The 23715-nt window shown below is 46.9% G+C and overlaps 1 protein-coding gene across 1 annotated transcript in view; it reads right to left on the bottom strand.

Moving 5' to 3' along the window:
* GFRA1 (GDNF family receptor alpha 1) overlaps nucleotides 1-19386 on the bottom strand; it is a 304386-nt gene extending 285000 nt beyond the window's left edge. The window contains exon 1 of the mRNA XM_068257931.1: nucleotides 19114-19386. Coding sequence (XP_068114032.1) covers nucleotides 19114-19153 — 40 coding nt within the window. The 5' untranslated portion in view covers nucleotides 19154-19386. The remainder of the gene's footprint in view (nucleotides 1-19113) is intronic.
* Nucleotides 19387-23715: the final 4329 nt, after the last annotated feature.

A 23715-nucleotide genomic window follows, 5' to 3' on the forward strand; every position in this document is an offset into this window, starting at 1 on the left:
TGTAACATGGCTTGCCACATTGCAGTGCAACACCTATGCGATGTTCATAGTGTGGTGGGTATTGTGTAGCGGCATGCAGTATTGTAGCGTACAGCATGTAGCGTGTTTAGGCTTGAGTCACACATAAATCCAGTGGTGTAACGAAGGTGCACGGGGCCCTGGTGCGAGTTTTACATGGGGCCCCAAGCACTCTATTGATATGGAGCCCCAAAACACACCAAGGACAGCTGCAGCGTCAGAGATGTCTAATCGGAGTAAGGAAATAGCTTGTTGAGGATTACCACTATTCAGTGTATATATAGAGGTGTTAATTATCAGCATAGCACCCATAAAAAGCTAATGAGATAGATGAAGGAGGGTCCCTAGTGGGCTCCTCTGGTCTCAACCAGTCTCAACCTCTGCACCCCTTATTGCTATGCCACTGCATAAATCTGTTAATTTTCAATCCAGTCCTCTCAGTTTTGCATCAGTTTTACCTGACAGGATTGAAACTGTACACCTTTTATGTGTGAACATACTCACAGAAAACTGATACAGAACTGACAGGACTGGACTGGACCGGAAATGTACAGATTTATGAATGAAATACCAAGCCATAGAAAACTCATACAACATAGATGCCAAATGTCAAAAACTGACAAGACTGGACACCTTTTATGGGTGATCCAGGGGCGTAGCAATAGGGGTTGCAGAGGTTGCGACCGCATCGGGGCCCTTGGGCCAGAGGGGCCCCGAAGGGCCCTCCCTCAACTACAGTATTAGCTTTCTATTGGTCCTGTGGTCATAATTATAACTTCTATAGATGCCTTGAATAGTGGTAATCATTAACAAGCTGTTCCCCATCCCTTTCTTACATCTCTGACACTGTAGTTGCCATTGGCAGGTTTTGGTGCGCCATATCAATTGTTATGTATAGAGTGCTTGGGGGGCCCCACTGTAATACTTGCATCGGGGCCCACAGCTCCTTAGCTACGTTAGCCTTATTAGAAAATGCACGCATTAACAGTACAGTGAAGCATACTTTTCATTGACTGCATGCTTTACTGTATACAGCGCAATGCGCAGATAACGTGCAGCGCTGCTTTCCTGATCTATTGCGATCCTGCTGTTACAAGGAGCCCAATGGTCACTGTGAACAGCAAGATTTTTTAAGTTTGGAAAGAGAGACAGCTGGGAGCAGTGCAGAAGCATTACAACATCTGCCAGCTCTTTTTATTACTGTATACATCCTAGCGGGTGATATTTCCCCACACTTCCTCTGCTGATGCCTAGGCATTAGTCATGCAGCCAGCTCTGGAATCCCCGGGATTAGGGGGAAAGGTAAGCCTTTCAGAAGACTTAATCTTTTCTCTGGGGGCTGATTTGTCTAGCATTTGGTTATGTGGATGGGTTTTGATCTGCTGTAGGTCTGCTACATAGCAGCTGACCTTACTAGCAATGCCTGTAGCTTTATAATGAACTGGATCTGTACTGTATTATGTGGATTGTTTTGGAAAGGCTAGCTGGTCTGTAGCGCCCTCTAGTTGCAGTTCCTGCAGCACGTTCAATCGATGTATCCTTTCTGCTGGTAAGGTCATCAGAATTCTGTACTCAGCTTATAATTATAACAGAGAAATGAAATCACTTTTCTTTAAAGCAGACCTGATCCCAGAACTTCCTCTCTGCTCTAAAAGATAAGCAACAGCATAATAACCTTTAAAGAAAAATATCCCTTGGTTCTTTTCCACTAGCCGGGCACAAACCACTAGGTGGCGCTAAAATTCCAGCGATCGCTGGCAGCAGAGTTACATCTTTCCCTACTATCCATGGAGGCCTGGAGGGTGAATAGTAATTAACGCCACCTAGTGGTTGCGCCCGGCTAACGGAATAGTACCCATTTCTTTTTAAAGTTGATACAAATCCTGCTATAAATCTGCAGTGTGTCTACTTCCTTTTTTCATGGAAGCAGCCATAGGGTTAACAGCCTGTGTTTACAAATTAGCTGCTCTGCCAAGGCAGCCAGCTGACACCACTGAGACATCGAATTACAATTGTGATGAGTCACAGATGAGGGGGAAATAGACAGTCAAAACTCTCTAAATACAAACGGTGCATTTGCCTATGTTTCCTCTCTGTCCTGTGCAAGGGTTCAGGTACACTTTAAAGGACCATTATAGTGAAAAAAAAAAGGAACAGGTCTTGGATTAGTTAATCTCCTCATGGGAGATTCTCAGGGTTTTCTTTGTTTTCAAAAACATTTCTTGAATGGCAGTTTCTAAGTCTAACTGCCCTTAGGGCGGGTGGCTTGTATTTCACTATCCAAACTAGAAGGGAAGTGGAGAAAGGGTCATATGGAGGGTGCCCCAATCTATTTCTGTTGGCCCAATGAGTTTTACTGACACCCCTGGAGCGTATAATTTCTGAATTGTACCAAGGGCTGAATTCCTATGAGAATCATGCTGTAGGGCCCAATGAATTCAAGTTATGAATAACCCCATTGTGTAGATGGATTTGAAGATGTGCTAAGCTGTGACAGCTCAGCCCACCTCACTATAACCTCAGTGGTTAATCTGTATCGATCGTTTGCTGTTAGTTCTTAATATTCCTGCATGTAAATCTGAAGAGGATGCAGAGTTAAGCAGAGCTATTAATTATAAATTTGCTTGAGTGTGATGACTGCCTAGATTGTAAATCGCAGTGATTGACATGAGTTCCTCCCTTGGGACACACACACACACGCTGGTTTCCTGCTCTTCTGTTAAGTCTCTGGGATGTCACAATTTACTGTTAGATATTACGTTTGGTAAAAGTGGGGCTGTTGCCGCATAGGCACGAGGGGCAGCTGCCCTGGGCCCACTATTCTTAAGGGGCATCTGTTCCCATGCTACTGCACTCTGCTGACTAGCTAAAATGTCTTGCCCTGGGTACAACGTCTTGATACAGTCCTGAGTTTTGTGGTCGCCCTGTAGTCATCATTGGTTCCCGGATGACCAATCTGCACACAGCTCTGAAGGGCTGCTGATAGAGTCACCCTGATAAAGTGATGAATATTGATCAGGTATCACGGTGTCATGTTCAGATTTCCAGGAACCAGACCCTGTTACAATATTGTCATAAGTCTCTATCCTCCCAGAATCAAGTATATATATATATATATATATATATATATATATATATATATATATATATATATATATTGTTTTGATTTGCTGAAGATTTAAAGTGCAACACAAAGTTTAGTTTGTATATAGTTACATAGTTTGGTTGAAAAAAGACATCCATCCAACCGAAATGGATGGAAACAGTGATTGACATACGTCCATCAACTCCAACCAGTAAAAAAAAACAAAAAACAAAAAAAAACACTATCCTGAACCTGCATCAGTCCATCAGGCCCAACCAGAAAACAAACAAACAAGCACAAAAAACACCATCTTGAACCTGCTCATATCACAGTTGATCCAGGGGAAGGTGAAAAACCTTACAAGGCCTGAACCAATTAAAATTAGAAAAATGCCTTCCCAACTCCAGATGGCAGTCAGATAAATCCCTGGATCAACTCTTCCAGGAATTACCTAATAAACACCAGTCACAGAAATTGCTTCCAGTGTGGTTAGGTTGAAATCCAATAACCTTATTTTTAGAAAAACCCAAGTTCTTTTTATACATCTCCACTACTGCCAACCATATACAGATCAGGAAAGGGTTTAGGCAATCTATGGGTGGGCATGCATTACTGGATGGCCACCAGATCGACTATGAAACAGATCCCTCTCTGATTAAATCTGATCATAAATTGATCTGCTGCCTGCCCATACAACGGAAACCAATTTCCCACTGCCTCTGCCGCCTGCCTGGCCACCTCCCAAGGATAAAAATGTCCCCCCGCTTCCTAAAATCTCACCCCTCCAACAGCATGATTCCTGGGCTCCTCCTCCGTCACTGCAAGCACTTGTACCACGTGGCACCAGTCAGCTGTTATGTCGTGACATGCACCTGGTACCACGTGGTTCAGGCACGTGCCATGATGTCACATGTACCTGTACCACGTGGCACCAGGCAGCTGTTATGACGTCACATGCACTTGGTGCCACGTGGTTCAGGCACGTGCCATGATGTCACATGTACCTGTGCCACGTGGCACCAAGCAGCTGTTATGACATCACATGCACTTGGTGCCACCTGGTTGAGGCACGTGTTATGACATCACATGCACCTGATGCCACCTGGTTGAGGCACGTGTTATGACGTCACATGCACCTGGTGCCACGTGGTTGAGGCACGTGTTATGACGTCACATGTACCTGTACCACGTGGCGCCAAGGCAGCTGTTATGACATCACATGCACCTGGTGCCACGTGGTTGAGGCACGTGTTATGACGTCACATGTACCTGTACCACGTGGCACCAAGGCAGCTGTTATGACGTCACATGCACCTGGTGCCACGTGGTTGAGGCACGTGTTATGACATCACATGTACCTGTACCACGTGGCACCAAGGCAGCTGTTATGACGTCACATGTACCTGGTGCCACGTGGCACCAGGCAGTTGTTTTGACGTCACCTGGTGCCACGTGGTTGAGGCACGTGTTATGACGTCACATGTGCCTGTACCACGTGGCACCAGGCAGCTGTTATGACATCACATGCACCTGGTGCCACGTGGTTGAGGCACTTGTTATGACGTCACATGTACCTGTACCACGTGTCACCAAGGCAGCTGTTATGACGTCACATGCACCTGGTGCCACGTGGCACCAGGCAGCTGTTTTGACGTCACCTGGTGCCACGTGGTTGAGGCACGTGTTATGACGTCACATGTACCTGTACCACATGGCACCAGGCAGCTGTTATGTCACATGCACCTGGTGCCACGTGGTAGAGGCAAGTGTTATGACGACACATGTACCTGTACCACGTGGCACCAGGCAGCTGTTATGACATCACATGCACCTGGTGCCACGTGGTTGAGGCACGTGTTATGACGTCACATGTACCTGTACCACATGGCACCAGGCAGCTGTTATGTCACATGCACCTGGTGCCACGTGGTAGAGGCAAGTGTTATGACGTCACATGCACCTGTACCACGTGGCACCAGGCAGCTGTTTTGACGTCACTTGGTACCATGTGGTACAGGTACTTTCAATGAAGGTGGACACAGTGGTTAGGGTGGAGAGGTGAGACAAGGCCAGTCTGGGACGCTTTACACTTGGCGGACACTGGCTGGGGGTCCATTAGTTTTCGCGATATCAAACTCTGTTACCATCACTAATCGAACAGTTGCGGTCTGAAATTGATGGAAATATTGGTTGAACTGACGTTACAGCACTGATATTCTTCCGATTTGATAAAGAGTATTGAATCAGAAAGGTCGATCAGCTGGTAAAATTGCCTGATGCATGGCCATTTAAAAAATAATCACCAGCATAATAACCTTTAAAGAAAAACATTTCTTTGTTACAGCTGATACAAATCCTGCAATAAATCTGCAGTGTATTTACTTCCTGCTTTCATGAAAGCAAATGTAGGGTTAACATTCTGTATTTACACATTAGCTGCTCTGCCAAGGATTATCAAGATACCTGAGTTGACACAGCTGAGAGATAAAATTACACTTGTGATTATGCACAAATGAGGGGGAATTAGACAGCTAAACTCTCTAAATGCATACAGCATGCATTCCTCTGTTTTCCTTCTGTCCTGTGCAAGAGTTCGGGTCCACTTTAACCCCACCTGACCCGACCCCTGGAATAAGTTCAGGCTTGGCACTTCTAATGCTCCACAGCTTATTAAGATGCATCTCCCTCACTGTAATATCAAATCACACAATACTTTTTTAGTGGACTATAGTAACTGTACAGTGATAGAAGTTTACCCTGAAAAATTCACGTTAAAAGGCTATAGCTGTGACTTATAGTGACCCCTGGTGGCCGCTGCACCTGTGGTTAAACCCATTTCCTCAGATCATCAGAGTCCAGGAAACACAAAGCAGCCTATCTGTTTTGCCACAAACACATATAAGGTTCAGGGCTGGCCTGTGTTTGAATACTGTATATAGTGAGATAATCCTTATACACACACTGAGAACCTTAACTATATAAAGGTAACCCTGATGTTGTTTTACAGCTTTTTAAGCTCTTGCATGGGAATATTCATGGCTTCAATAATACTGCTTTATCCATCTAGGCTTTTCCATTTTTTCTTCAACCCCTCACCCCCTTCCCCAGCATCTAGATCTTCATTAGTCTTCACAGGCCCGGATTTACATCATTGGAGCCTATAGGCACAAATGTCCTGGCATCCTAGACTTCCCCTCTATGAACCTACAAACCCCCACCAAACCGCACCACAAGTGTGCTGGCTGTCCCAGCTGTCACTTTTCCCTTACTTGCCTTGCCCGTCATAGGTAGCTACGGGTGTCCCTTATCATTAGGTAGCCAGAGGTATCGTCATTATTAAGCAGCTAGAGATGACCCCAAGTATTAGGTAGCAAGAGGTGCCCTCGACTGGAGATCTGGTCAGTGGAATGCTGAGAGCCGTTTGTGTAACCACTATGTTCAGGACTCTGCATAGGGGAAGAGTGAGGGAGGCACTAGAGGAGTGGGAGTGAGCGAACCCCCTTTCCAACACCTGGCACCTCTATGCCTACAGTGCCTTATGGTAAATCCAGCCCTGAGTCTTCACAACATGTGGTCCAAGTGTGATAGTTTTATTTCTACCATGAGCCCTTCTACTGAGCGTTCTGGACTTATTTCTCTAACCGCTGACGGAGTGGATCTTCTTACAGGCCAGGGAATTCTCTGTCATTTTCTCCAACACCACAATTCAAAGGCATCATTTTTTTATGATGCATAGACTTATTTATGGTCCGGCTCTCACAGCCTTATGGTATTACTGAAATACCAGAGCCGTCACTATCCTGATCAGTTAAATAATGTCTCTGGCTTTTCAGCATGTGCTAAAGCTTTGCTATATAGCTTTCCCATACCTCCCAACTTTTTGAGATGAGAAAAAGAGACACTTAAGCCACGTCCCTGCGACACATCTGATCACGCCCCTGTCACACCCCTGATCACGCCCCTGTCACACCCCTAGTCACGCATACCATAAAGATTTCATTAAAAAATATGTTACTTTATCATTCAACCCAAACTGGTCCTTTCTATCCTGGTTCATTTTCCTTCATATTAACATTTTAAAATTAGCAATATATCAATTTAAAGGATGGGAATAAAGTTTAGAGTCAAACATTTTTTAGTAGAGAAATATATATATATATATATATATATATATATATATATATATATATATATATATATATATATATACATAGAAAGAGGGACAAAGTCCTGAAAGAGGGACAAATGAGGAGGAAAGAGGGACAGGGCTCCCAAAGAGGGTCTGTCCCTCCAAAAGAGGGCCAGTTGGGAGCTATGGTTTCCTACCAAGCTGCAAACCATCTATTAATCTGATCTGCTTTAACAGTGATGTCCTATGTTATGTGCCAGTCATGTGTACATTTGAGAAAGGTTCCTGTTTAAAATGGTGCAGAATACAGGTAAATTTACCAATATTCTACTGCTTCATTCATATAGTGTAATATTTAGGGATATTTACCATGACCTAGCCCCTCCCTAATCTCACACAGAACCCTCCCCAGGTGGTGCCTAACCTTACCCCCCCCCCCCCCCCCCAAGTAGGTGCCTAACCTTATTCTGGGAGAGCGTCTATCTTGAGCTAATTTCTGTCTAAAAAATGCAATCGCTCCAAAATCACTCCAAAAATTAAATTGCTTGCAAAAATCGCAATTGTTGCACAATCAGTCTAAAAATGGCAATCACTCTCAAAATGAATCCCAATCACTCCAAAATCACTCTCAAAATTGCAATTGCTGAAAAACTACTTCCTTGTTCTCGGCTTCAGAAATAAGGGACTGCAGGTTCACACAGGTACATTTACCTTGAACCAGCTGTTTTTTGCCCTGCGCCAAGATGTCTCACACTGAGAATAGACCCCATTTTGCTGGCTGTGTAATAATTGTTTGTGGGGAGTGTGGGGGGGGGTAAATTATTCATATACATTTTAATAAATGTAATTTTTTTTTTATTACTGTATTTGAAATACACAGTTTAGTCCTACTTTAATAAGAATAACCTGCATTAAGTCTTAGCGCATGATCAGTAGAGCAGAATGCAATACATTACATGCAATGCTTTATGCTCTATTCATCTTTATGCATGTGCTTCTGCTTAATGCAGTTTAGTGCATCCACCCCAATGAGCCATATGGACTCAGAAATACAGTACCAGCCACCTAGTCCCTGGAAGAAGGAACTATAGGAGCCAGAAGTACAAAGTTACTCACTAGCGGGTAAACATAAGCTTGCAATCCTTGCCTGGATTTATTCATCTTGCCTGTCACAAAGTAGGAAAAGCTAGATTTTTTTATTTGGGTCATTATGGTTGCTGAAAGGTTAGCAATTTAGCGAAAGTCTGGTTTTTAGTCAGATGGACCCAGAATGATCATTCATGGTTGCTTCGGGTGAAAATCTAGCATGAGCACAAGTATCCCAACATCAAGGCCACCAGAAGGTACACATAGTGCTTCAGTATGAGGCCCACTGAAGAAGGCCCAATATTTCTTGTTCATGGAGAGTGCTTACAGGACAGGTGCGAGGAAAAATGAAAAATGGGATCTTCATACCCGGGGCTTCCTCCAGCCCTTGGCAGCCGATATTTCCCGCGCCGCAGCTCCGGTGTCCGGTGCATGGAGTGGTCTGCGCAGGCGCAGCGCACTCCAAACCACGTGAGTGCAATCGCGAGCGCTGCGGACATGTGCTTGCAAAGGCGCAGTAGATGCTGACCTGGCGAGGTTGGCATCTGAAACGGAGGGTATCCCGGGACACCAGAGCTGCGGCGAGGGACATATCAGCTGCCAGGGGCTGGAGGAAGCCCCGGGTAAGTAGAACCCATTTTGTATTTTTCCTCGCACCTGTCCTTTAAAGGGAGCACTAGGTGAGAGGAATATGAAGACAGGCATATTTATTTCCTTGTATAAGTACCAGTTGCCTGGCTGTCATGCAGATCCTCTGCCTCTAATACATTTAATAGACCCAGAACAAGCATGCAGATCAGGTGCTCTGATATCTGACAAGTTTAGCCATATGCTTGCTTCAGGGTTCTGATTTAGAGACACTACTGCAACCAGAAAAATCAGCTGCACTGCCAGGCAACTGGTATTGTTTAAAAGGAAATTAATATGGCAGCCTCCATGTGTCTCTTACCTCCGCTTCCTTTTAAAAGGAGCACAAAAGTGCAATTTGTATCCGCCGCACATATTACTATGGATTCTAATAGAAGCCCTGATATCAGGGGCCTCCCCACCAGCAAACTGACCATTTTAGAGACCAAGCCAATCAGTACTGAAGTTATTGCTGTGAACGCCATAGTGACAAGTTTTGCTTCAACTATTCCCCCCCCTCCCCCTTCTATAGTTCAGAATGATCTACTCATCAGAGAGCAAACTAATGGAGTGAAATGTCCCCTGAAACAATAAGTAAAGATATGTTTCTGTGCTATTTATCCCAGTGCATGTGATCCAGATTAGAACAAGTAAAGGTACTTTTACTGAAGTAAAATCTTTGGAAGAACACAACAGCAATCACAAAGATGCCATTCAACAAGCAGACTTTAAAGGACAACTGAAGTGAGAAGTGCCATATTTATTTCCTTTTAAACAATACCAGTGGACTGGCAGTCCTGCTGATCTGCTTGGCTGCAGCAGTGTCTAAATTACATCAGAATCAAGCATGCAGATAATCTTGTCAGATCTGACAATAATGCCAGAAACCCCTGATCTGCTGCATGCTTGTTTAGGGGTTATGGCTAAAAGTATCAGAGGCAGAGCATCAAACAGTCAGGCAACTGGCATTGTCTAAAAGGAAAGAACTATGGCAGCCTCCATATCCCTCTCACTTCATTTGTCCTTTGAATTTACTATAAGAACTTCAAGCAAAATGTTATGCCTTTCAGGCAGTTGTATTCACTAGTGACCACTGACAGAAATGACTACTCCACCCCCCCCCCCCTTAATAACACACAGCAGGTCCAAATACTGAAAAAGGTTTTTTTAGCACTGCTAGCCCCACCCCCATCCCGCCTCCACCACAAACAACAGTACAGGCTGATGGGTAAGGCTGTCCTGAAAACTTTTGCTTTCAACTTTTACTATCAAGTTTACAACAACCGTGTCCCTGATATGACTTAAGTGTCAGGTGATAATTATAAAATCCAGGCCAGATTTGCATGATTACTGTGATCCTCCCAATAGGTATTAGGATTGTGTACAATGCATACATTGATATAATGATTCCATGTGTAATTACTCTGTGCATCTGGCATGTAGGGTCTAAGTATCCAAAGTCTGGCTTGTGTCCTGATTGTATATAAACAGGGACACATTGTATCCACAATATTCTGCCAGTGTGTCACAATAACTTATATACAGATGCATCTGAACATAGACTCCTGTGTACACAACCTTGTGCAATCTTGCACATCCCTGCACGATGAGGGCTGCCTAAAGAATCTACACTATGGAAGAATATCTCTGCTCAACCGCATACTACAAATTGATTTTGGGAAAACTGGACTGTATTGTATCTGCATGTGTCCAATATGTGTGTATAGAGAGGTAAACAACATTGCTATGAGCACACAGTGTATATCTAATCATCTCTATGCATGGGTCCTCTAAACTATATATCCCGATTTTGTCTATACAGAGATATACTGTATAGTGTGTACATACTGCATATCCAATCACCATATCCAGAGATAGTGAGTGCATCTACCCTTTCACACAGAGTTCTACAGCCCTATAGCTATTGTGAGCATTCCTATAGAGGCATTAGGCATATATGGTACGTATATCCACATTGTGTACCCAGTGGCATAGCTATGGAGCTATGGGCCGCGGTGCAAGTTTTACATGGGGCCCCTCAAGCACTCTATACATAACAATTGATACGGCGCATCAAAACTTGCCAAGTACAACCAGTGTCAGAGGTACAATAAGGGGATGGGGAACAGCTTGTTAATGATTACCACTATTTAAAGCATCTATAGAAGCAGGGTCGGACTGGGACACTGGGGGCCCACCAAAGAAATTTCAACCTGGGGCCCACACATCCCAGGATAGCGGTGAAAAAGGGGCGTGACCATGCACCGGAAGGTGGGCGTGGTCATGATGTATTATGGACAGGGCCAAATGTACATGATCTTAGCAGCATTGTAATTCAGAGACACTGCTGCCCAGCAAAACTTTGCATAGAGTCCCCTCCTTCAATATAGGCTTTAGCTCCCCAGCCAGTCTAGCACCCATCCCAAGCTCCCAAGCCAGCCTAGTTCCCAACCCCTAACTCCCCGGCCAGCCTAGTAACCACTCCTAGTTCCCCAGCAAACCTAGTACCCACCGTAGCTCCCCAGGCAGCCTAGTACCCATCCCTTGCCAGTCCAGTAGTTATACCTTGCTGCTCCTCAGACAGCCTAGTACTCACATCTAGCTCCACAGCCAGCCTTGTACCCATCCCTACCCAGCCCAGTACCCATCCCTACCCAGCCCAGTACCCATCCCTAGCTGCCCAGACAGCCTAGTACCTATTCCAAGCTCCCAAGCCAGCCTAGTACCCATCCCTAGCCAGCCCAGTACCCATGCCTTGCTGCTCCCCAGACAGCCTAGTACTCACATCTAGCTCCACAGCCAGCCTTGTACCCATCCCTAGCTGCCCAGACAGCCTAGTACCTATTCCAAGCTCCCAAGCCAGCCTAGTACCCATCCCTAGCCAGCCCAGTACCCATACCTTGCTGCTCCCCAGACAGCCTAGTACTCACATCTAGCTCCACAGCCAGCCTTGTACCCATCCCTAGCTGCCCAGACAGCCTATGTTATGCTCATGTCTGCAGCGTTTATTGCTGGCTGCAGTGGTATTGTAACCCAAGCAGTTCTGATGTCATTACATGCATTTTCTTGCATAGTTTGGTTTGCACTTGAACTAGTTGCTGATTCCATCTGCAGTCACTCTGAAATTAATGACAGTTTGACATGCTCTTGTGTAAACAAACATTGTCTGCTGCAGTGGAGGGGCAGTCCCTTTCCTGCAGGCTGCATATCATTGTCTGCCTTTTCCTGCTATCAGCCTGTGATTAATTACCATTCACTTGTGTGGGAATCTGCAGGTCTGCTCCCATTGGATGACCTCAGTATAAAGAACTGCTTCCTGCAATGTCTCATGGGCTACCATAGTCTCAGACTCTATCTGTTACTCTGCTCGTGCCCCACCTCGTTCCTGGTCCGTGTGGACTGTGCTGACTCCTGCGAAGGGGTCAGCGAGTCCTCCTAGTTCTGCTCTTGTTCTAGAAGTTGTTACTTGCTTGTCTTGTGTCATATATTGGTTCATCGCCAATATATACGCATACTTGCGCATTTTGTTATTTTCCTTGTATCCGTGTTACGTTGATATATCAGTGTTGCTGATATATACGTACACGAACTGTTTATTTCCTGTGTTCAGTTAGTCAGTTTTCCAGCACGTTTTGGTAGTTTGCGCGTATCGTGAACACCCGTGCTGAGCTAGTTATCCTGTTCCTGGTCCTGTTTGTGGATTGCGTTCATCTCTGCGAAGAGATAACGAATCCTTCTGAATCCTGTTCTGTTACTGTTTGTGGATTGCGTTCATCTCTGCGAAGAGATAGCGAACCCTTCTGAGTCCTGTTCCCTGTATTACTCCAGTCCTAGTCAGCGTTCCTGCTTATGTCATATATCGGTTCATTGCCGATATATACATATGTTAGTCAGACCTTACAAATAGTTTCATTGATAGCTGTAATTGTAATACGCTAGGAAAACATACTTATTGTATATTTATCTGTGTTACGTTCATCTATCTCGATCCTGCTATTTCCTGTCTCTCCTGTCCTGTCTTTGTGAGGCACGCCATCGCCGCAACGCATTGGCTGCCTCATTCCAGTCTGTCTGGTTTTGGACGCTTGCTGTTGCTAAGTAATCGCTAGCTAGCAAGCGTTCATTCTGTCTACCTGTCCTGATCTCCTCAGTCCTGGTTTATGCGCTCAGCGCTACTTTGCGCTGAGACGTTATTACGAAAGTGTTTGTGGCTGCTCAGATCTGCACCGGCTCTTTGCACCACAATCTCCTATTGGAGTCAGTCCTCTCCTCCACTAAACTGGGGATATCCTGATCCCTTGTGCTGGTGTGTGTACCTCCTTCACGTCAGCTTATGTGTTGTATGCTGACTGTGGAGATTACACCCCCAAGCTTAACAGCCTAGTACCTATTCCAAGCTCCCAAGCCAGCATAGTACCCATCCCTAGTTCCCCGGCCAGCCTAGTACTCATCTCTAGCTCCCTAGCCCGCCTATTACCCCGTCCTTAGCCAGCCTAGCACTCATCCCCAGCTAGCCCAGTACCCATCACTAGCTACCCAGACAGCCTAGTACCCATCTCAAACGCCCACGCCAGCCTAGTACATATCCCTATTTCCCCAGCCAGCCTAGTACCAACCCCTAGCTCCCCATCAAGCCTAGTACACATCCCTAGCCAGCCTAGTAGCCATCCCCAGTCAGTGCAGTACCCATTGTTAGCTCCCCATCCAATCTAGTAACCATCTCTAGCTCCCTAGCCAGCCTAGTACTCGTCCCTAGGCAGCCTAGTACCCTCGCCCAGCCAGCCCAGTACCTATCCCTAGCTCCCCAGGAGGCTTAGTAGCCATCCCTAGCTCCTCATTCAGACTAGTAGCCATCCCTAACTCCCCAGCCAGCCTAGTATCTACCCATCCCTAGCTCCCCAGCCAGCCTAGTACCCATCCGTAGCTCCCCTAGCCAGCTGTGTGCCCATCCCTAGCTCCCCAGCCTGCCCGGTACCTACCCATCCCTAGCTCCCCAGCCAGCCTAATACCCATCCGTAGCTCCTCAGCCAGCCGTGTGCCCATCCTTAGCTCCCCAGCCAGCCTAGTACCCATCCGTAGCTCCCCAGCCAGCCGTGTGTTCATCCCTAGCTCCCCAGCCTGCCTGGTACCTACCCATCCCTAGCTCCCCAGCCAGCTTAGTATCCATCCGTAGCTCCCCAGCCAGCCTAGTACCCATCCCTAGCTCCCCAGCCAGCCTAGTACCCACCCTCAGCTCCCCAGTCCTCCTAGTACCCATGCGGGGCTCCACAGCCAGCATAGTGCCCATCTCTAACTCCCCAGTCAGCCCAGTACCCATCCCAGGCCAGCCTAGTGCCCATCCCCAGATCCTCATTCAGCCCAGTACCCAACCCAAGCTTCCTAGTCAGCCTAGTACCCATCCCTAGCTCCACAGCCAGCCTAGTATTGTGCATAGCTCCCCAGCCATCCTAGTACCCATTCCCAGCCAGCCTAGGACCCATCTTTAGCTCCACAGCCAGCCTAGTACCCATCCCTAGCTCTCCAGCCAGCTTATTGCTCATCTATAGCTCCCCAGCCAGTACCCATCCTTAATCTCCTTTATGTCTCCTTCCTTTGGGACTTTACAGACGCTGTCTCCTGTACCTAGCTCCCCAGTCAGCCTAAGGCCTCTTGCACACTGCAAGCAAATCAGATTCAGATTCAGATTTTTAATCTGTTTTTACATCCGATTCCGATTTTTAATCTTAACTGCATGCTGCGTTTTTTGATCCGTTTTTCTGTTGAATGTATTCAAGGAAAATCGGAAACGGAATCGGAATCGGAAACGGAATCGGAATCGGAAAACGGATTTGCAGTGTGCAGGGAGCCTAATACCCACCTGAGCTCCACAGCCATGCAAGTACCCATCCCTAGCTCTCCAGCCAGCTTAGTACTCATCTCTAGCTCCCCAGCCAGTACCCATCCTTAACCTCCTTTATGTCTCCTTCCTTTGGGACTTTACAGATGCTGTCTCCTGGCAAGCTCTAAATACTTGCAATCCAAGCCAGTGCTCCCTACAAAGAAATCTCTGTCTCTATACCCAGGCTGCCCCTTAGCACAGTTTATGTGTTAACTCTCAGGGGCGTAGCAATAGGGGTTGCAGAGGTTGCGACCGCATCGGGGCCCTTGGGCCAGAGGGGCCCCAAGGGGCCCTCCCTCAACTACAGTATTCGCTCTCTATTGGTCCTGTGCTCATAATAATCACTTCTATAGATAATTTGAATTGTAGTAATCATTAACAAGCTGTTCCCCATCCCCTTCTTGCACCTCTGACACTGTAGTTGCCATTGGTAGGTTTTGGTGCATCGTATCAATTGCTATGTATAGAGTGCATGGGGGGCCCCATTGTAAAACTTGCATCTGGGCCCACAGCTCCTTAGCTACGCCACTGTTAACTCTATAGCCCCTGCTTTGCCCTCTGGCACCATCTGTATGCCCAGGACCAGTGCCAGTCCTGTCTGCATGGGGACTGCTGTTTTTCTACCTGTAAGGCTGCCCCTGAAACAATCTGGTCATAGTTAACCTTATAACCCCTCGTACTTCTTGTGTCTATAGCCAGATTCCACCATGGCACAGTTTATAAAGTATCACCAGCATATCTCGCCATCCTGTCATTTGGCACTATGCTATATAAAGTGACACATGGTATTCTCCTCACCCCTGCTAGTGATACAGGAAAATAACCTAGCCCCTTCCCTGACACAGCATCAGAACTCTAGCGAGAGGCAGCTGTCCCTGCTCAGTGTATAAAGCGCAATACATAAGTGCCATCTCGAACACAAATATCTCACTGGCACAGGCTATATTGGTGGTGCAGATGCCATGCTAGGAGTCGTACGGTCTAGAGACCCCTCTGCGTTGGCATTGGACCATGGGTAGTGGACGTGCCCGTCTGGGTCAGTACAGTGTTTCAAGTCGATAGCACCGGTCTCCTCTCATACACGGGTACCAGTCTAGACTTACAAGTCATCAGCACCAGTCTTCTCTACCCTGGCACAGCAATGTTATAAGGGTGCCACAGAGGGCACAGCGTTGCCTTTCTCCAGTGCCAGTACACCTGCTCTGGCACAGATATATACAGTATCAAATTAGTACTTGCTCCCTCTATCTTGTCATAGTGCACATGTTGTATGTGGGTAGCAGTTCCCTCACCCCAGCACTGTGTAAACTACCATATAATATCAATTCCAGACTGGCACAGCTGCATACAGAGCTATATGCTGCCAGTACCCGCCCCCTCTCCCACGGTATAGTATATACACAAAGTGGTATGCTTTTGGGTACCTTGACACAGCTCTATAGCGTGCTGTGTGTGTTTGGGTACTACTGGGCAGTGTACATAGCACCATATATACTGTATACTATCAGGGCCCAGTTCCATCTCATCGGTCTGTGTATAGTGTAGTATGTGTTTGGGCACCAGTCCTCTCTCCTGGATCAGTTGTACACAGTGCCACATAGCATCATTGCCAGTCCTTGCTGTCTCGTCACAGATGTACACAATTATATCAGTGTCGGTTGGTTCCCTCTGTCCTGACACAGTGTATACCAGTGCTATTCCTACCCTGACACACTGACACTGTATACGGTACTACATTATATCAGTGCCAGTTCCCTCTCCCCTGGCACTATACAGTGCTACATATAGTATTACCTTCAGTCTCCCACCTCTGGCATATGTATACAGTGCTCCATAATGTCAGTGCCAGTATCGTTCCTTTTTCCCAGCGTATTCAGTGCTACCTAGTATTGTCGGTGCCAATCCTTGTATACAGTGCTACTAGTATTGTTGGTGCCAATCCTTGTATACAGTGCTACTAGTATTGTTGGTGGCAATCTCCTGTGAGCTGATATACTGTGCTACAAAGTATCAGAGACCCTTTCCCCCGCACAGCCGTATACAATGTTATACAGTGTTTCCATCTCCCCAGCACAGTGATTACAGTACACAGTCGTATCGTATCGGTCTGTATAGCGGTTCCGCTAGCATAATAACTATACAGCATGTATCAGTGTCTGTCCCCTCTGCCCTGGCACAGACGTATACAGTGCTACATTATACTGCTAGTCTCCTTTAGCCTGGCACACATGTATACAGTGCTACATTATACTGCCAGTCACCTTTACTCTGGCACTGATGTAAACAGTGCTACATGATACTGCCAGCTTCCTTTACCCTGGCACAGATGTATACAGTGCTGCACCATACTGCCAGTCTCCTTTACCCTGGCACAGATGTATACAGGACGTCTCCCCTGGCTCAGCATAGATAGTGTATCAGTGCCAGGCAGGCATTCGCTTGGGACTGTATACACACAGTATTAGTACTAACATCCGTCACCTCTGCCCTAGCACAGCTACATGCACAATATCAGTACCAGCTATTCTCGCTGGGACAGTCTGCACAGCGGTACCCGTATTGGCACATACTATAGAAGGTTATAGCACTAGCACTGTCACAACTTACACGGGGTTACAGGGTACCAAGTCCCGTCTCCCCGGCATATGTGGTGTTATAGTATTAGCAGCTCTCCCCTCTCCCTACTACATAGTATACAGTGTTATATAGTATAAGAGATAGCCCTCTTCCCTGTGTCACATAGTACTGATGCCAGTTACCTCTCCCCTAGAATGGTATATAGTGTTACGCGGTACTAGTCCCCTCTCACTGTCAGATAGAATTGGTGGCAGTCAACTTTCCCCTGGGATAGAGAGTGTTAGATGTTAGCAGTTTCCTTTTCCCTGGGCACAGCTGTATATCCAGTGTTCCACAGTATCGGTACCAGTCCACTCTCCCTGGGCAGTTTATACAGTGTTACATAGTATTAGTGCCAGACTGCCAGTCCTCTCTCATTAATACTACCGGTCCTCTCTCCATGGGCACAGTGTATACAGTTCACACTCTATCAGTACCAGTCCCCACTCCATGGGCACAGCTTTACACAGTATCAGTACCAGTCCTCACTCCATGAGCACAGCTTTACACAGTATCAGTCCCCACTCCATGGACTCAGCATCAGTACCAGTCCCCACTCCATGGGCACAGCTTTACACAGTATCAGTACCAGTCCTCACTCCATGGGCACAGCTTTACACAGTATCAGTACCAGTCAGCTCTCTTTAGGCAAAGTGTATATAGTGTTACCCTCTGTACCAGTCCTCTCTCAGTATCAATTCCCTCTCCCTGGGCACAGCGTATACAGGGTTACACGCTATCAGTACCAGTCCTTTCTCTCTGGCCAGAGCGAATACAATGTATCCCTGCCATGATTCACCTCTCCACTGGAATGACATATAGAGTGTTAGATGAAGTCAGTCCCCTCTCCCCTGGCACAGTGTCTATAGTGTTACATACTATCAATAGCAGTCCCTTCTCCCTTGGCAGTGTCTATAGTGTTATATACTATCAATAGCTGTCCCCTCTCCCCTGGCACAGTGTCTATAGTGTTATATAGTATCAGTAGCAGACCTCTCTCCCCTGGCACAGTGTCTATAGTGTTACATAGTATCAGTAGCAGTCCCCTTTACCCTGGCATGGCTAATGAAGTGCAGCATGGTACCAGTCCCCTCTCCCCTGGCATATAAAGTGCTGCATGGTACCAGTCCCCTCTCCCCTGGCATATAAAGTGCTGCATGGTACCAGTCCCCTCTCCCTGGCATATAAAGTGCTGCATGGTACCAATCTCCTCTCCCCTGGCGTGGCATATGAAGTGCTGCATGGTACCAGTCTCCTCTCCCTGGCATATGAAGTGCTGCATGGTACCAGTCCCCTCTCCCTGGCATATAAAGTGCTGCATATTACCAATCTCCTCTCCCTGGCGTGGCATATGAAGTGCTGCATGGTACCAGTCTTCTCTCCCTGGCATATGAAGTGCTGCATGGTACCAGTCCCTTCTCCCATGGCATATAAAGTGCTGCATGGTACCAATCCCCTCTCCCCTGGCATATAAAGTGCTGCATGGTACCAATCTCCTCTCCCCTGGCGTGGCATATGAAGTGCTGCATGGTACCAGTCTCCTCTCCCTGGCATATGAAGTGCTGCATGGTACTAGTCCCTTCTCCCCTGCCATATAAAGTGCTGCATGGTACCAGTCCCCTCTCCCCTGGCATACGCCGGGTCTATGTGCACTGCTACGGCATTGGCACTTACCCATAAGAGGCAGCAGGAAGTAGAGGCTGGCATAGAACATGGTTACAACTCCAGGAAGGGGTGCCAGGACAGCTCAGCAGGTAAGTGATGGTAATAATAATATTCCCGGGTTAATAAACAAATCCACATCCAGGCAGAAGTTCACATGATCCATCCAGAGATCGGCCACATCCAGGGGCCACAGACAGTATTATCCCAGCCAGGGGGCAGATCTGTCCCTGTACTCCACACAGCATCCAGCAGCCGCAGCCTCCTCCGATCCCAGCCAGGTACTCAGTGCGATCCCTCTGCCCCAGCCAGCAGCCCGGACACTGGGGGGCGGGGCCTGAGGGGCGGGGCCACGCGGGGGGCAACTGCACGAGAGATGGGGGCAACTTCAGCACAAGTGGGCAGGGGGAGGAAGTGAAAGGAAGGGGGTCCGCATCAGGGGGTGAGACGCTGGCATAGCGGCTCGGTCCGCTTTACTGAGAGAGCATGCAGGGCGCAGGTCAGGAGGTCCCGGATACTTGGAGGGGGTTCTGGCGCAACTGTGGGTCCCGAACACTTGGAGGGGGTCTGTGGCGTGGCTGAGGGTCTCGGACACTTGGGGGTGAAGGGGGAGTGAAGGGCGGGGTGTCTCTGGTTATCAGGGGAGACTTGCACGATGGTAAGGACTGGTTAGAAGGGGGGTCCGGAGTGGGCGCTGATTCTGATGGTAGCCCCGAATAACTAGAAGGAAGGGGGGAATGGGGTTCAAGGGCTCCTGGACACTGGGAAGTTGAGGAAGAGGAGTGATCTTTGCTTTGGGCAGAAAATGAAGCACAGAACATAGCAGGGGAGACAGATTTGGGGGAGACACAGAATAAGGGCGGGGTATGTGATTTGGGGGAGAGACTGAGATGGGAGTATACGATTTGGGGGAGACACGGAGAGATGGGGTTATATGTTAGAATTGGAGACACGGTGAGATGGGAGTATACAATTTGGAGGAGACACTGAGAGATGGGGGTATACGTTAGAATGGAAGATGGGGGTATACGTTAGAATGGGAGACACTGGGAGATGGGGGTATACGTTACAATGGGAGACGCTGAGAGATGGGGGTATACGTTACAATGGGAGACACTGAGAGTTAGGGGTATACGGTTTGGGGGGAGACACAGAGATGGGGGTATACGTTGCATTGGGAGACACTGAGAGGTGGGGGTACACGTTAGATAGGGAGACACTGAGAAATGGGGCTATAGTACTGAGAGTTGGGGGTATACGATTTGGGGGAGACACTGGGAGGTGGGGACATACGTTAGAATGGGAGACACTGAGAGATGGGGGTATAGAATTTGGGGAAGACACTGGGAGATGGGGGTATACATAAGAATGGGAGACAGGGCCCGGATGATCCTGGGTCTGGGAGAAGGGTTGGCAACTAAGTCACCCACACCCCACAGGAAGTTAATATTTGGGGTGGCATGTCTGGGCACAGGAGGAGGAGCATGTGGTGAGGGGTGCAGACTAGAGGGAGAGGGTGGCCACATAATTTGCAGAAGCTACTGTGAGGAGATATACCTGGTGTAACAGGAAGAATCTACCCTCCAGGAGTTATTATTCCCACTCATAAAATGTGCAGTGTAGGATGGGAGGGCAGAAGGGTGTGATTCCCTCTATGCCTGGCACGGAGCTCAGCCTGGCACACTGCCCCGTCAGTCAGTCTCCGATCTGGGCACAATACATCAATGTGTATCTGCAGCACTGCAGGATCAGAGTCCATTTAGGGAAAGGCTGTAGAAGAAAGCAGTGAGCGAGTGTAAGCTCCTGAGCCAGGAGTGTTTGTACTATATACTGGTATACTTAACTATGAACAAAATAATATTACGAAGAATTGCAAGCAAAAAAAAAAACTTCAGTGTGAAGTAGTTCACTGCTATACATCTATATAGTGTAACATTACAAACAGTGCCTAACTTACACACCACTGGAGTTACAGCGTATCAGAGATACAAACAAAATTGTCTATGTACAAAATATTCAATACTGTTTTTGTTACGTATTTTTGTTATTCCATGTTGCAGTATTGTATTAGTTATACGTTGTTAAACCTCACTGAAAACAAAAACAAAATAGTTTCTATATACAGGAAGTCTACTTACAAACAACTTGAGTTACATTTTTTCATACATACAAACAAAGTTATGTCCATGTAAAAATATTCAATACAGTGTTTTCATGACTTATTGTTGCTGCTACACATTACAGTAATGTATTAACCATTGAAAGTAGTTTAAAACAAATTAAAAACATGTTGAAAACAACCAAAAAATATATGTTATACTACATGTCCAAAAAGTAACAAAACTTCTAGTGTTTACTAAAGGCTAATGTGGTACAACACCCAACTGCTTCCGAAAAGTACGGTAAGGCAGATTGTAGTGGCTGGCAGGTAGTGATATTTCCCCTTAACATCCCCCCCCCCCCAACTTTTTATTGGATATTTCTGAATAATACAGGGTGTGGGGAAATCCAAAATTTACATTTCTAATCAGATGAGATTGGATACCCATTTGGTTCCATGGAGGCTGTATGTTTCAAATCTATACATGTATGATCACCTTTAGGCTGCAGCCTGTAACGCAGCCCACTGCACAGCAATGAAAAATCAATGGGCTGTTCACAGTGCCCATGTTGCGCTACATAGTAACGCAGCACGTTTAAAGAAAGTGCTGCATGCTATACGTTATACGCGGCTAAGCCGCGTTAGACTGTTTGCACATGCGCAGTAATGTTGGAGGAGGAGGTCTCCCCTCCTCCTCCGCGGCCAGCCACATGGCTAATTAATATTCACTGCACTGAGTGACATGCAGTGCTTACTTCCTGGAGCGGCCGCTCTGTGCGGCGATTGGCTGGCGGGACCACGTGATGCGGATCACGTGGTCTCCGCATCTCACAGCACAAAAAAGGCGCACCAAGAGCTGCATAACGCAGCTCTAGGTAGCGACCGCCTCCAACCACCAGGCGCGGCGTTAGGGGCACGTTATGCGACCTATAACGTCCCCTAAAATGCGACGTCCTGGTGGGAAAGAGGCCTTAGACTATGGAAAAGTGGTTGAAACTGAGATTAAGCCAGAAAAAACTGATTGAGCTAGGAATGTTTTAGATAAATACATTCAGTTTATTCCATTGTCAGTTTAAAGGACAACTGAAGCAAGAGGGATATGGAGGCTGCCATTCTTATCTCCTTATGAGCAATACCAGTTGCCTGGCTGTCCTGCTGATCCTCTGCCTCTAAAACTTTTAGCCACAAACCCTGAACAAGCATGCAGCAGATTAGGGGTTTCTGACACTATTTCTGACACCGTGGGCGCTCCTTATCTTCCGCTCGTTTTCTGCCCATTGTCCGCCCGCGGGGATCGAGCGGGGACATCGGACCTGTCGGAAATTATCAATCGAGCCATCAGCGGCTCGATAGATAAGAAAGAAACTAACCGTGTATTCCCAGCATTAGAGATTCGTTGCTCAGCGTTTAGTGGGCCATTTTAAAAATCGCCTGCGCTTGAAAAAAGGATGAAAACATGCCTAGTGTGACCGAGCCATGCTTGTTTCTGGTTTTATTCAGAAGCTGCTACAGCCAAATAGATCAGCAGGGCTGCCAGGGAAGTGGTATTGTCTAAAAGTAAATAAATATGCCAGCCTTCATATTCTTTTCACTACAGTTATCATTTAAATATAACAGAGAAAACATTCCTGGGGAGTTATGATAGTTGCGGGGGAAGCTGATGAAGAACTACAACTTTCAGCAAGTTCCGTGCGCAGTGCTATCTGGCTGGTCGCAGCGTGGCAAGGCATGAAACGCGTAGTGATGGAAGTCAGGGCTATCTGGAATCTGTCACTCACTGTTTAGTAACAGAACAAACAGAACTTCTAGCCTTGACCATAGCGAGTCGGTAGATTGTCAGTCTATCCTACTGGAAGCATTCCCAGCACAGCAGACAATGTCCCATCATATTCATGGTGATGTATAAGTCACAATGCCAGTACTCTGTACATTGGCCATCTATCCTCAGGGGACAAAGGTTAACTGCTCACACCAGAAAATCACATTGATGGCCGATATTCACAGAGGACTATGGCCTGATAGACTCAGGAGGTTCCTAATCTTCTGCTAGGCAGGGGGAGGGAAGGAGGGTTAGGGAGGATCAGTGATGTATTTTAGCCTTAGGCTAAAACTGAGACAAGGTATCCAGTTAAGTTACAGAACCTTCAGGATTTTGTATTGTGTACTAAAAATAGTTTGAAAGCCCTCTTCTGAAAGCACTGGAAATTCAGAAGTGCCTCACTCTGTATAACACATTTATATAGCACTGACATATCTTCTTCAGCATCTTAGGGCTCTTTCATAGACTCAGCTAAAGGCGGTGAATCCCAACGCCTGTCAGCTGCTTTCTTCCACTGGGTGTAAGCTCTCGGTTCTGGTGGGAGACAGGTGCCCCCCCCATGGAGTCACATCTATATGTGGCTGCGGCTGTGGTCAGATGTGTCATTGCGGTTTTCTGCCACCGGGTAATACCACCATGTGACAAGCGCCAACACGCATGATGTTACAAATCGTGCCATTCCCCTGCATTTTAA

Source organism: Hyperolius riggenbachi, chromosome 10, assembly GCF_040937935.1.
Source record: "Hyperolius riggenbachi isolate aHypRig1 chromosome 10, aHypRig1.pri, whole genome shotgun sequence".
NCBI lineage: Eukaryota > Metazoa > Chordata > Amphibia > Anura > Hyperoliidae > Hyperolius > Hyperolius riggenbachi.